Source organism: Barbus barbus (genome assembly GCF_936440315.1).
Source record: "Barbus barbus genome assembly, chromosome: 46".
Lineage (NCBI taxonomy): Eukaryota > Metazoa > Chordata > Actinopteri > Cypriniformes > Cyprinidae > Barbus > Barbus barbus.
This window is the reverse complement of record NC_136724.1, coordinates 8986934-9001741: the sequence shown is the minus strand read 5'-3', so window position 1 is coordinate 9001741 and position 14808 is coordinate 8986934. Positions and strand designations below refer to the sequence as shown.

Genomic DNA, 14808 nt, shown 5'->3' with positions numbered 1-14808 from the left:
TATCTACAGCAGGAATATTCTTGACACTGGAAGTAGTTTGACAACACTACAAGTGAATAAAACACTATTTTAATGTGTGTGTGTGTGTGTATATATACAGTGCCCTCCATAAGTATTGGAACAGTAAAGACAAAATTGTTCTGTTGGCTGTGAAGTCAAGACATTTGCAAATAAGATTAAAAGATGAATATGAGACAAAACTACAGAATGTCACATTTTATTATTAGAAAAGGAACAGCGCTTTTAGAGTTCATCCCACACATTGATGTGAGCATAAGTATTGGGACAGTTGAACATAAGGCAGATATAAAAGATTAAAAGCTATTATTTAGTTGCAGATCCCTTGCGCACAATCACCGCAGTGAGTCTGTGACCCATAAACATCACCAAACTCTTGGTCTCATCCTTTGAAATGCTTTTCCCAGCCTTTAATGCAGCCAATTCTGATTGTTGCTTGTTTTGGGGAGTTTCTGCCTTTACTCTCCTCTTCATCATACATTAAGTCATCAGTAAAGTTGAGAGAGCCTGTTCCAGAGGCAACCATGCATGCTCATGCCATGACACCACCTCCACCATGCTTTACAGATGAGGCTGTATGCTTGGGATCATTTGCAGTTCCCTTTTTTTCTCCACGTTCTTGCTTTCCCATCATTTAGATAAAGGTTCATCTTTGTCTCATCGGTCCATAAACACAGTTCCAAAACTCTTCTGGCTCACCTTTGTGCTTTTTTGCAAACTCTAATCTTGCCTTTCTATTTTTGGTGCTGGTCAGAGGTTTGCATCTTGCTGTGTAGCATCTGTAATTCTGTGTTAAAGTCTCCTGAGGACAGTAGATTGTCAGAGCTTCACCCCAGCTCTCTGGAAGTTGTTGGTGATTTTACAGACACGTCTTTTAGGATTCATTTTCACAGCTTTTATGATTTGTCTGTCATCAACTACTGTTGTTTTCTCAGCGATCAGGTAGTTGTTGGTTGCTGGTGTCGCTGGTGGTTTCCAAACTCTTAATTTCTCCATGCCCTTTGTTTTTACTATAGCTCTAATTGACTTCCTCTTTTCTTTTAGCATCCAAATTGCTTGTTTTTCTCTCAAAGTCAGCTCCCTCGTCTTCATCCTGGTTTGTGTGTGTGTCATCATCGAATGCAAGATTCAGAATGCAGAAATAATGGATATAACTGATACGACACATTCCCTGCTTTTAATATCTGAAGAATTAATGCAACAGGACACAGCTGATCACTTAGAAAGGCCTGTGAGGCAACTGGTCCAATACTTATGCTCACATCAGATAGAGGGATGAAACTCTAAAAGTGCTGAACTTAACTGGTAAAACATCTATGTGTTGAATCACCCAATAATAAAATGTGACATTCTGTAGTTTTGTCTCATATTCATCTTTTAATCATATTTGCAAATGTCTTGACTCCACAGTCAACAGAGCAATTTTGTCTTCACTGTTCCAATACTTTTGGAGGGCACTGTATATAAATATATATCAATGCTGAACTTATTTTCATTTACTCCGTTTAAACGCGTAAAATTAAAGTTTACTTAATCCGTGTGCTGGAACAAAATTAATCATTTTTGTTGCACTTCATTTTGTTGCATGAACTGAAACTGCTTTTCCAACATTTCCAGGAGAGTAAATGTTGAAATGAAGTGTCATTTTTAGTTATGTTTACGTTTACATTTATTTTATGTTTCTGTTATAATGTTTCTGTTATGTTGGGGGTTTTTTTTGGTTACTACTGTGTTGAAGAGATTAATGAACAATATAATGTTTTTTATAGTGCTCCTTCACTCATTCCGCTCTGATGTCCATGAGTGTTGGACTTATTTACATCAGAGTGCGCAAACACAAAACAATATAACAGTGTATTTTATCATTTTATATTTTCACACAAACAATGGCCGTTTATCAATGTGTGTTCTTTCCTGTTCTTGTGGACTTGTGAAATGGCATTGCCCAAAAACCTACATAATTTTCAAAATATTACTGTTATTGTGTCACGAAATGTAGTTTTAAGAGTTTTTCAGGCGAGAATGTAGTTGTTTAAAACTCAAATCTGCTGTTTATTTATAACGATAGCGCCTATTTGAAAATTTGCTATGCCAATTTCGGAGCTACAGGCGATCACCGGGAGTTCAGTGCTTATGTATCCGCCTAGAGAAGCCTTAGCTCGGCTAGTCCTTCCGAACATTTGCCACTGGCTCTGATGTCTGTGTAGTGGTTAAACATGAGATACAATTCGTTTTGGGTATATTTAACAGACATTCGTGGTCTCATGAATCTATTATTTGTTCCTGGTCATATCGTTTTGGCTGAGCACAAAGTTATGTTTAAATATATATATTTATTTTGAACTTTACTGTAGCACAGCGCTGACTTTGTAGTATATGTTTGACTGATTTGTTTGCTTTTGTCTTTATTTCCTCTTATATAAACCTTGTATACTTTGTACTTAAACTATTATAATGGCTATTATTGTTCATTAAAACTAACATTTAACAAGAAGAGGCAGAGTTGTGCTTGTGCTTATTGTTGCGCTTTATCGATCGCTACTTTCCGGCATACACCATGCCTATCAAGTAAGGGTACTGTTGGCGGTGGAAACGCAAACTGGATCAGAGTGTTCAGTCCCAAATCATATCGTACTGTACTGTACTGACTCGTGCCGCTCAGTGGAAATGAGCCATATTTCTTTGTTGCAAACAAGTATAATTTTAAATGTTTAAAGGTTTATCACTTTTGACCAACAGGTGGTGCTGTTACCAAATTTATATGGTATGGTCAGTGTGATGTGGCAATAACCCACATTAAGTTTGATGTCAACATGTCAGAGATTTGTAGAAATATAGCCTCAGATGCAGTTTCACATCATGCCTTTGACACAGAATCCATAACTTCATGCTGACTTGGTCTGAAGATGATCTGAGTTGAATTTGGTGATAATCAGGCCAGTGGTCTAGGAGGAGTTAGGAAAAGTAGGTTTTCAAAGAAAATCAGCAGTATGGACAATTATGGCATAATAAGTATCATGTTCTCGGCATGATCCAAGGAATCTATCAACATAAGTCTCCGGACAATAGGCAAAAGTAATCAAAAGGTATCAGCATTTTTTTTATTTCATTATCAACTTTTCATTACCAAAGCTTTTTGAGCACCTTCTGGGCATTTTCATGGTGCCGAAGAGACGCCAAGTTTTGTAATAATACACTAATGCCTTCATAAAATCTAGCATATTATGACAAAATTTTGTATGCTGCACCAAATCGAAGATGACCAGATTTGTGATTTTTGGACAAACCATTCAGAGGTTATAAAAATGCCATTTTTCATATCCCTTGACCACTGTACAGGTACTCTCAGATCATGGTTGTCACGGCACACCAAGTTTGGTATGAATATGCTAAAGCATTGTAGAGATGCACACTCACATATATTTGGGCATGCTTTTCTTAGAATTTGTTCATGCATTATTCGAGAATGGTTTGACTAATCAACTTGAGTTCTAATCTGTTAAACTCCGATTTTTTTATTTTTTTGGTCAGCATGGTCGTTCAAAATGACAGATAATTTTCATGATGAAAAAACACCTCATAGGGTCCAATGAGGAGGTTAATCTTTATTTTCTCGAACTATTTTCGCCTCCTTTCTCTCTCTCTCTCTCTCCTCTACAAATCTTTTCCTCTGACGCACACACAAACACACACCCATGGACGTCCTCTTGCCCCAGCTGCAATTATCAACAGAGCGTTTCACTTCTCTAGGTTGAAGGCAACTCCCGGACAGAGTGCGACTCAGGCGCTACAGAGGTAAGACACACTGCTGCATTTGCATTTCATTCACATTAAAACTGCAGGTAACTCAAAGTCAAGGGTTTTGATCGCTTTGTGTCACTTTAGAGAATCATCATTGAAAGTAAACACTGGATTAAGAATACAGCAAACAAATTCCTAACAAAGTTACAACATACGCTGAATTATGGTAATGGAACTTTATTATGCTTTTTAGTCTGTATTTAGATTTTTTTAGTTGGATTTCTTTTGCAGTTAGTTTCCTTCACTGTCATCTATTAAGTCAAGTCAAAGTCCTGCTTACCGATCTTCAAAATGGGTTTATGACAGGGAAGGTAAAGTTCAAAATAAACACATTTCAGGAACACATTTTAAATATGACTATGAAAAATGTGTTTGCAAAAAAAGCTTGTTTCTGTATGCTAGTGAGAAAACAGAATGGAATGAGGGTTTACCTGTGGAGTGTTAAAGTGACAGGATCAAAGGGTGTAACATACCCTGAGCTCCATAATAGACCAAAGTAATGCAACACGACAATACAAATTCTGTCATGGATTGAAGAAAAAGAACAATATATCACCTTTTTACATGCTTATTAAGCCTGAAGCCTCAGACATACTTTCTGCATTAACAGTTAAACTGTAACTTTTGAAACAAACTGTATACAAACGCATACAGAATAGAATAAAACATTTTGACATTGTCAAATGTTAACAGAACATGTTTGCTATTAATGTAATGAACTACACTTGGATACTTGTGGTTCATGATTTACTAACCCTCAATTTCTTCCAAAACTGTATGAATTTATTTCTAATGCTGCATACAAAAAAAAAGATTTTTAAGAATGTGGGTAACCAAACATTTGCTGGCTCCCTTTGACTTCCATAGGATTTTTTTTCTCCATACAAAGAAAGTCAATGGGGACAAGCAATGGTTTGGATACCTTCTTCACAATATCTTCTTTTGTATTCAGCAGAAGAAAGAACTTCATTGAGGGTAAGTAAATGAAGACAGAACTTTCAGTTTTGCGTGAATTATACATTTATATTCATATATCGTCTGCTGATGTTTGCATTAAATATGTATTTATCAACTGCAACAATGCAAAATTCAAATACAATACAAATAAAGTATATGCATTTTGTCATAAAAATGCTTTATTTGTGAATTAGTCTATTGGTATATTATGAAGTTTAAAATGTCCAATAACATTTTAAATATCAGCAAAACAAAAGAAGATTAATGTTTGGAAATTTTATACAGTCAAAAAAAAAATTAGGCTATGGATGAATATGTTGTTATTCATCAGAATTTCAAAAACAGGAAGAGACGTGTGGTTAATAATTAATCACTAGGACGTTTTTGACTGATGTTTTAAACATTTGGAATGTTATTCCAACTTTCTGGTTCTTTTTAAGTAGCATAGACAAATGAATTGACATGGTAAATATGAACAGACAATAAACAAGTACAAAAAACAGGCAATCTGCATTATGTATAGATCTTTTAACAGCTGGTTTGCTAATCACCCAGAAAGACTAAATCAGCTCCACTCAGTGCCCCTATTAAACAAGCATGTGTTTAGCAGAATGGCAGGTACACTCAGTGTTATGTGGAACTCCAGATGAGCAGCTGGCAAAAGTCAAAGATCTGTAGTTTAGAAATGCAAACAATGAGACAGACCAACAGTGAGCATTTTTAGACCTTCGCCTAAAAAAGTTCAGGGTAAAATAAACTCTCCTTCAGTCCAGACAAACTATAGCAAAGCTACTAAGTTTACAATACGTCCAAAGCTCAAGTGCCACAAAGCTGCCCATACACGTTTATTTACATGATTTCATAAGCTACTGTATATGATGACAACAACACTGCAAGCTGCTCAAATGATTCGGTCTGCCAAGCTGCACATGTGTGCATGAGATTTCGGTCAAAAGTAATGTTTCTGTGTTGAGCTGTGTATGATCTCAACCAAGACTCTCCGGAACACTAAGTGAGAATGATAATATGGAAAAAAATACTAAGTAACGTTCAAGTTAATGTTAGTCAGAACAAAGCACAGATGACACATTGAATCAGCAATCGAATGAAAGAGTAAATTAAAAAGATAAAGCATGCAGACATCTAAAATGTAATCATTTTGTAGTTGTTTGGCTGTGCAGAGTCTAACAACATTATGCAGACATTATTATAGACAGATGTGAATTTTAAGGTGCTGAATCTTATTAAGATGACCTATAAATTCCATAATTCAGAATTTGACAATTTGCTAAATAAATGCCCATTCCCATGAAAACCAGTTTGTAATGCAGAAAAAGTGCCTTTTTTTTCTACAATAAAAATAACCTGAACTGAATGCAGATAATATATTGTTTTAGATTTTTTGGATAAAATATAATTTGCATCACTATATGTATATATTTCCTACCATTTGTAAAATATTGTTTTGACTAATTGCTTTTGTTCCTTTTTTAAGTTGCTTTGAATTAGCATCTGCTAAACACACAAATGTAAAATGTAAAAACCATTTTGCCCTCTCAGAGTCTAAAACATCATAAAAAATAAGGAAGGAGGAAAGCTTCTACTTCTATTTCAGAGTTTTTGTAACTATGATGTAAAGGATGTTTAAAGCCATTCTTATTGGAAACAAATGGATGTGAGCAATTTTTTGACTTACACAGAAGACTATTTTTAGCTCTAACACAACAAAATGAAAAGCACATTCGGAGTGTAACAGATTCTTTAGAATACATTTTTTGTCATACAAGTCAGTAGACCAGCTAAATAAGCAGCTAGATAAGCATCATCAACTGCATACAAACTAAACTGAACCATCAAAATTCACAATTAAAACTTTATTGAACAAATACCAAGTTGTTCTGCCGTGATTCAAACTGAAATGACACTGGAGAAAATTGCCTAACATTGTTGTGCTGTTCATGCACACTAATCTCGTAAAATAAAAAAGATTATTCTGACATGGCTTGAAGGCAGCACATGTCCAACTGCAAAGCACAGTCAGTTAAAGATCAGTTTTTGGGGTTTTTTTTGTGCAAAAACTGTACCTTTAGGAGGTACAAGGTGGTGAGGAAATAACTTTAAAAGGCTAACTTTACCTCGTCTCAAGATGCATATATACGTACCTTAGAGTAGATAAGCAGTTTTACCACTAAATAGAAATAGATTTGGAATGACCAGCAATAGTGTGGCTGATCTGAATAATGTCCTGAATAATGAACATACATTTCTACCATCAAACCAAAGATAAACAATTACACAATTTATTAAGGTTAAACTGAATAATTTTAGCTGATGAAAAATACATGAAAAATAAGTTTTGACATTTTACAAGAAAATACTATTTCAGTCTTTTTACTTCAAAATGTCATGTTTAATTCAATGTGTTACTTGCTTTTTTGTAATTATTTGTCAAATATACTAGCAATGAATTAGTGATTTTTGTTTTGACATGAATTTTTTTTCAGTGTACAATTTTTGCAAATTTTTTCTGAGCTTAAAAAAAACTCTAGAACTCTGAACTCTAGCATCATCAATGTTTACATTTCTTTCGCTCTTTAGATCATGATGAGTGTCCTTTCGGATTATGACCATGACTATCATTATCATGACCATGACAATAGTTCCAACCACAGTGAATATGACGACAAGGATTTTGCAGACTTCCACACAATCTGCGATAAACAAGAGGTCCGGTCTTTCGCTGGGGTCTTTTTGCCAGTCGTCTACACCCTAGCATTTATCCTGGGCCTGGCCGGAAACTCGCTGGTCGTCTTAGTTTACCTTTCCCACAAACGCTTACGGACGCTGACGGATGTCTTCATCCTCAACCTGGCCTTTGCAGACCTCCTCCTGCTCCTCACACTGCCCTTCTGGGCTGCGGATGCAGTGAATGGCTGGGAGATTGGCACAGCCGCCTGCAAGATCACTTCAGCTCTCTACACCACCAACTTCAGCTGTAGCATGCTGCTGCTGGCCTGCATTAGCATAGACCGCTATCGTGCGCTAGCCAGAGGCTCCATCACCGCCAATGCCCCAGCTAGGAACAACGCCCACAGGCAGAGGATAATCATGTGCCTCCTGGTTTGGGGACTTGCCATTGTCCTCGGATTGCCAGATATGGTGTTCTACACAGTGAAGAAGCAGCACTCGAGTGGGCGTAATGCCTGCCGGGCAGTTTACCCACACAGCATGGCGCGGGCAGCTAAAGCAACTCTGGAAATTCTGGAAGTGTCTCTGAGTTTTCTTCTGCCTTTCCTGGTGATGATGTTCTGCTATTGCAGGGTTGGAATTGTATTGGGTCAAGCCGCAACAGCGGGCGTACGTGGTGGAAGGAGATGGCGGACATTTCGGGTTTTGATAGCAGTGGTAGGTGTGTTCCTTTTGACCCAGCTCCCCTATAATGTGGTAAAATTAGTCAGAGCCCTGGATGTGATCTACATTTTAGTGACAGAATGTGAGGTGAGCAAAAACCTGGACAGGGCCAATCAAATCACTGAAAGTCTGGCCCTCATGCATTGCTGCCTGAATCCTGTGCTCTACGTCTTTATTGGCTCATCCTTCAAAATGCATATTCTGAAGCTTGCCAAGCGCTGCGGGCAGACAGGAAGAGGATACCGCCATGGCAATGAACAGCCTACTGTCGAGATCTGCCTTAAGTCAGGCACACAAACTCACACTCACTCTTCGTCGGACAATGAAGACACAAGTACGTTCACCATATGACACTGCAATAACTTCAACAATGAGGACTGCCAACTATATTACAGGAAATTATTTTAAAAATTTAAGTGTTTAAGTAACTTTGACAATAACAGTCATGTACAAAGTTCATTAAGTTTGAAGTATAATTCAGTTTTGATATGATCGCTAGCGTATGCGAATACGGTTGAACACAAGTTTTTTTTGTTAACTTACATGAACACAGGCACTAAACACAAACTCACTAGAAAGTTAAATTTTTGTTCAGTGTCCGCACTAGGGCTGCCCCCTAATAGTCGACTAATCGTTAGTCGACCAGAAGAGGCTTGGTCGACCAAAATTATATTAGTCACTTAGTTGCATTTAAAAAAAAAACCCACAGGCTAAGTCACGCAGTTCGTGACGGACAGATTAACGGTTAACGGATATGGTAATGCAGTACATCAGACAGGACATCCAAACGCACACCTATCATTCATCGACCTAAACTATGGCTTATCGTCAGAAATATGCAAGTATTAGCAACTTTACACGGCCACTCAATCTAATGTTAACCTAGAGAAATGTGCTATATTGTGTCTGTATGGAGTGTAGAAGCGGAACAGCAGCACACGCTCACTGCAGGACAGATGGAGGTGCCGGTGCGCTCACTTGCTCTTGCTTATTTGTGTGCGCTCATAATAACAATAAAATGTGATAACACAATAACAATTTCACTGACACATTCATAATCACTACTTCTGCCGGTGAGAAGAAAAACAAATAGAGGTCAATTGACCGTTCGCAAAACCCGCCCACCCTTAGTTACTGTTGCCATGACCGACAAACAATGCCGCTCTCACACTACACACATGTTCTGTCGCAGTGAAAAATACATCGCAGAGCAAAGAGGAAACTGACAACACACCGACAGAGAAGACAGAGCAGGTTACTTCTGATATGAAACAAGGTTTCAGGACCCTCAGCTTTTAAACTGAGTCATTTTAAAAGAAATTCAAACAAAAAATACCGTTTTGTGGCTCCAATGTGTCATGACAGATCACATTGCCTCAGTTCAAACAGAATCAGAATCAGAATGAGCTTTATTGGCCAAGTATGTTTACACATACAAGGAATTTGTTGTAGTGACAGAAGCTCCACAGTGCAACAGAAAGACAGCAACAGGACAGGACACAGATAATAAAAGAATAACAACAATTAACCAAAAGGCAATGTACAAAGCAGCAAAAACACAATATATAATATAGGCAGCTATGTTGACACGTGAAGTCACTGCGCCCAAACAACGTGAAACACGTGAAGCGATCATCTTTTCATATTTACTTAACCCTTGTGCACCCTTATGGACATTTTTGTCCATTTTAGTTTTGCTTCTTTTAATAATTTTGTGTTAAATTTGTGTTAATGCTAACTGCATACATTTTGGATTTTGGAATTTTAATATTCCAACCTCATTTCCTTTAATAAATCTATTTTACACTAGGTACAAAAAAGTGAAACACTCAGCACCTTGTGGACAAAAATGTCCCCATTGAAACCCATTAAAACTGCTATTTTTAATCGCAGTGCCGTTTAACTGTAAAATTATGCAATTTTTGTTAATAGGCTTTCATTCTGTTCTGCCCCCCCCAAGTTTGTCTAATTTCACTCGCCCCGAGCCCCCCCCCGCACGCGAGCCCAAAGTGTGCGAACATCATTCACATGTTGTTTGCTGCGTTTCCAGTGCGTAGCATTAAGAAACATAAACATATAACCATCTTACCCGATTCAGTGTGATGACTGATCCTGTTTCTGAGCTAACAACATGCCAATCCGTGGTTGGATTTCTGACATGACTAACTGTAAATCATTTTACACCATTCTCACTGTAACTGCCTAACAGTGGGAGTCAGATTGCCCCCTAGCGGATGGCTGAAGATTTGAAAGCTCGTATTCATAAATCTTCAAGGCAATGTCTCTGAATTAATTGATGCTCGTGCCCCCCTTGACAGGTTCTGGCGCCCCCCTGGTGTAAATCACAAATCCAACCACTGTGTGCACCAGCAGTTTTGCTGGCATCTAATGGGGGAAATTTGGTACTGCGCCCAAACAAAATCTTACTGAAAGCTAATTTTTTGAAATATCAACCTCAAATTTTGAACATAACTTGTTTAGATTTATGGCTTTGATTTTCTTGCAGTTCAACATATAACATAAAATATATATTTTATATAAAATATTGTTCATAAAGCATTTTCATTAACATAAACTTCTATAACTTTTTTTTTGTTCCATTTTTGGTTCCAACTTTTTTTACTTCAATGATAATCTGTCATGGGTGTCCTTTAAAATGAGACCAAACTCAAGTCTGTGCTCCCAAGCTTCCAAATTTTATGACTGTTTTTTTTTACATGGACATTTTTGTCCACTATGGACCTAAGTGTAACTTTTTTTTATTGATGCACAAGGGTTAAAGCACAAAATGAACATGAATAAACATCAGAAAGTGTTTTATTTCAACCGCGGAACACACCATTTTTCAAGTTTAAGTCCACAGAAGTCATCTATTGGTCTGATTTGGTCTGAAGGCTCGAAGGGAAACAGCTGCAGCTACTGGGCATGCGCGTTTACATATTTTCCGAGCCAACAATATAACGTGAAACCTATGAAAATGGTTTTAAAAAGTACATAGTGCCATAGTTTCATCACTTTACAGTGACCGTCTTTTTGACTTGGGTAAAGTTGGTTTTATATTGGCACATTCGGAGTTCTGCATTCAATTACTTTGTTAACCACACTACATTGGACATTCAGCGGACATTCGCAAGAAAATATGACATTAAAACAATACTTACCCAATTTGATTGATTGTGAAATAAAATGTAGTAGGTTGACAACGATGTCGCTGATTAGAATTTGCAAAAAATAACTTTATTGCACATATAATTAGAAAGTTATTGAACGCAGAAATATGTGAATGTTGTGAATGTGCGAATATAAAACCAACTTTACCCAAGTGTCTCTTTGCAGTAAAGGACCTGTCATAGTTTAATGAGTGGGAAGATGACATGAAGCGACGCGAGGTTATAGCTGCAGTGAAAACAGATGAGCGCACATGTGCATATAAAGCTCCCATTCGGGGCGAAGTTCATGGGATTTTGTCCACAGAATGATAAGGGAACATGTTTTAACATATTATTTTATTATTTAACACTCAGTATTTAACTTTAGCGCTGAAAGCCATGCATACAGCGCCGGACATGACAGGCTTTCTGTTACGCAAAACAAATATTTAAAGGAATACCTCAGCTTATTACCATTACCGTGGCAACCAACAACAGCACAGCTTAACCCTCCGCACATATTTATGTTTAGTTATATTGAAAAAGTTTCAATTCAGTCAATCTTTTTTACCCCATTTTAACATGTATTTCTATTGAGACAGGCCGTAGCTGTCGGGCACGATGGCGGATAGCAGCAGCGGCCAGTGGCCCCTCACTGCAGAACCACATCTAGGGGGTGGAGATGGGTAGGTTTAGGGGTTGGGATGGGTGGGTTTAGGGATCAGGGGGTGGATATCCACAAAGATCCAGGGGGCGGGGTTGGATCCACATCTAGGGGGTGGAGATGGTAGGTTCACACAATGACACCACACAATAGAGGATTTTTGGCCAAAAACATTGCTTGCGACAATCCACGAATCGGGCCACACCCCCCGATTTAGGGGTGCAAATCGGCCTCAAAATCAGGCTTAAAATCCTCTAGTGTGCAGTCGAGGGCAGCCCTAGTTTGCACTATTTCCAGTCATTTAAACTAAAGCTGCAGGCATCTTTTAACCCCTCTCAAATAGGGATGGGTCACAATTTTCAAATATTCGATTAGTTGTGCGATTGTCTACAAAAGTCCCCATGTTTGTGAGAGGAAGTATTGAAACATACTTTTTCCTCCCATCTCGTATTTATTCCCTTCAGGGGTTCAATTTTTAAATGGAAAAGACCTAGCATCATGAGTAGTTGATTTATGCTAATCGACAGACTGTTATTTTATTAAGTGCTGTCATTTAGTTATGTTTATTATATTAAACGTTTCAGCATGTTACAATCATTATATGGCTTGAGTTAAGATCTATCTTCTAATGAATTAAACAGTTTATTATACAGATTGAAAGCGTGAATGGTCTCTCTCCCTATCTCTCTGTTTATGGCTGTGTAGCCTATACGTGCGTGCGTGCGTGCATGTGGGGAAGGGGTGCGATTTCCGAATAATAATTAAATAAATTCAGAGTGATCTTCAAATATTGTTTTTGCTTGAAATGCCCATCCCTACTCTCAAAAGTACTCATCAATATGGGCATCTATTATGATTGTTACTGACGTCTCCATTATTTTTCAACTGTAAAACTAAAGGCTGGGCCAGTGTTGCCAACTATGAAAAAAACATTAAGGTGCATGTGTGCGCTAAGCATCCAGAGTATGTGTGGTTAGAAAAATCTGTCTGAACATACAGTATGCATGTACTATTCTGCTGATGCAATTTACACCACACGCATTGTATGCATACTCTAGCGCACGTAAAAATCAAAGTATACTTTGGCCTTAAGATTAATGCATTAACCACAAACATTCCACTATGACATCTTTGATGAGATCTTTTGTTATATGTTTAAAGATCAAAGTATGCTATTTATCAGAAGACTTGCATGGAATTTGAGCCCACAGAATTCCATGGAAACCTTCACAAAATCTATCGTTAACAACACTTGTGTGTTTATTAAGTGTTTTGGTTCCTAATGCTCTCTGCTAACAAGCAATAGTGTCATAACTCAGTTTTAGCTAATAATATTCCACAGAATCCCCAAAATCAGTGCATATTTATCAGGTATTATACTGACCACTTATATAAGTTTATAGTGAACTCAGGGATCTTGTGTAGAAAAGATACCTTACATACCAGACGTTACGTATTTGGATATTATATATCACCAATGTAAATATATTTTTAGATTAAAGCAAACTTTATACACTTGGACTTGTACTGAGTTTTGGTGTTATTTGCTGGTGTGGGATACCATATGTGCTTGCACACAAAAGTCTGCAGGAAAACAAATTATACAAACACACATAAGTCACATGTACAGCCGATTATGCTTTACACATAGGATAGAAGCCACAGCATCTGATTCTGGTTGTAAGTGTGTGGTTTTGAAGGAGAGTTTGTGAATTAATGGGAAGGTTATTATGACAGCACAGATGATATGTGGAAAGCAGATTGGAAAAAGAGGTCCATGAGCAACAAAAGTGGTCAAATTTTTTTCTTTAAATGTAATAAAATAAAAAAAAAATAAAAAAAATGAAAATAAATAAAAGCACAGAGAGAGATGAATTATTGGCTTAATTAGCAAGATTTTAGACAGCCGAATGTTGTTACATTTATTTATTATAATTATTAATGTCTGGTACTCTGAAATTACAGTCCAGCCTTTATGTTCTGCCTCTTTAAAAAAGACTTGCTGATGATAATCCACTCTATTTTTCTTTGTGGCCTGACGAAACATACTAATTTGCAAAACTAACAGAATGCATAGTTCATACAAAAAAAAAATCGGATGACTTGTATTTTCTTACTGCTAAATTCTGAAAAAAAGTTAATTATGTTAATTAGGTGTTAATTATAGGGCCTAAAACCTCCGCATGGAATGACCTAGAACTAGGGCTGCACGACATAGTAATGCGCATCTCGTCAGTAAAGGCGGTTCTGTGAATAAATCTCCATCACCTGTTTTCAAATGGAACAGCATTTAATACACAGAGCCATAGTTCACTGGCAAGCTACGCAATATCACGTTCAATATCGCAGGCGATTCATCTGCGATTCTGAGCACATATTGCATAGCTTGTCGGTGAGCTACAAGCTCTGTGTATTAAATGTCGCTCCATTTGAAAACCGGTGATGGAGATTTATGAATCACAGAACCGGCTTTACTGACGAGATGCGCATGACAGTTGCATGCAATATATCGTGCAGCCCTACCTAGAACACTGTCTAATACTCGATGGTTGCTCTGTCAATTCTTTATCATCAGTTAGGAACCTAGGTGTGCCATTTGACAGCAATCTTCCCTTTAAAAGCCACATTTCTAGCATTTGTAAAATTACATTTTTCTATCCTAAAAATATATCTAAATTACAACCTATGCTCTCAATGTCAAATGCAGAAACGTTAATTCATGCATTCATGACCACAAGGTTAGATTATTGTAATGATTTGTGTAGTTGCTCTGCATGCGTAATAGACAAATTCCAGCTGGTCCAAAAT

At 37.3% G+C, this 14808-nt stretch overlaps 2 protein-coding genes across 3 annotated transcripts in view; one reads left to right on the top strand and one right to left on the bottom strand.

Moving 5' to 3' along the window:
* Window positions 1-14808, bottom strand: part of acad11 (acyl-CoA dehydrogenase family, member 11) — an 85669-nt gene that overhangs the window by 44116 nt on the left and 26745 nt on the right. The window lies entirely within an intron of this gene.
* On the top strand, window positions 3704-9686 carry LOC306865045 (atypical chemokine receptor 4-like). Of its 2 annotated transcripts, none has more exons than XM_079409393.1 (2): window positions 3704-3813; window positions 7375-9686. In XM_079409393.1, exon 2 carries the CDS (start codon window positions 7378-7380, stop codon window positions 8536-8538), a length of 1161 nt encoding a protein of 386 aa, XP_079265519.1. In that variant the 5' UTR covers window positions 3704-3813; window positions 7375-7377; the 3' UTR covers window positions 8539-9686. The 2 variants fall into 2 exon arrangements, with proteins under 2 accessions (XP_079265519.1, XP_079265518.1); XM_079409392.1 differs by lacking the exon at window positions 3704-3813 and adding an exon at window positions 3905-3985.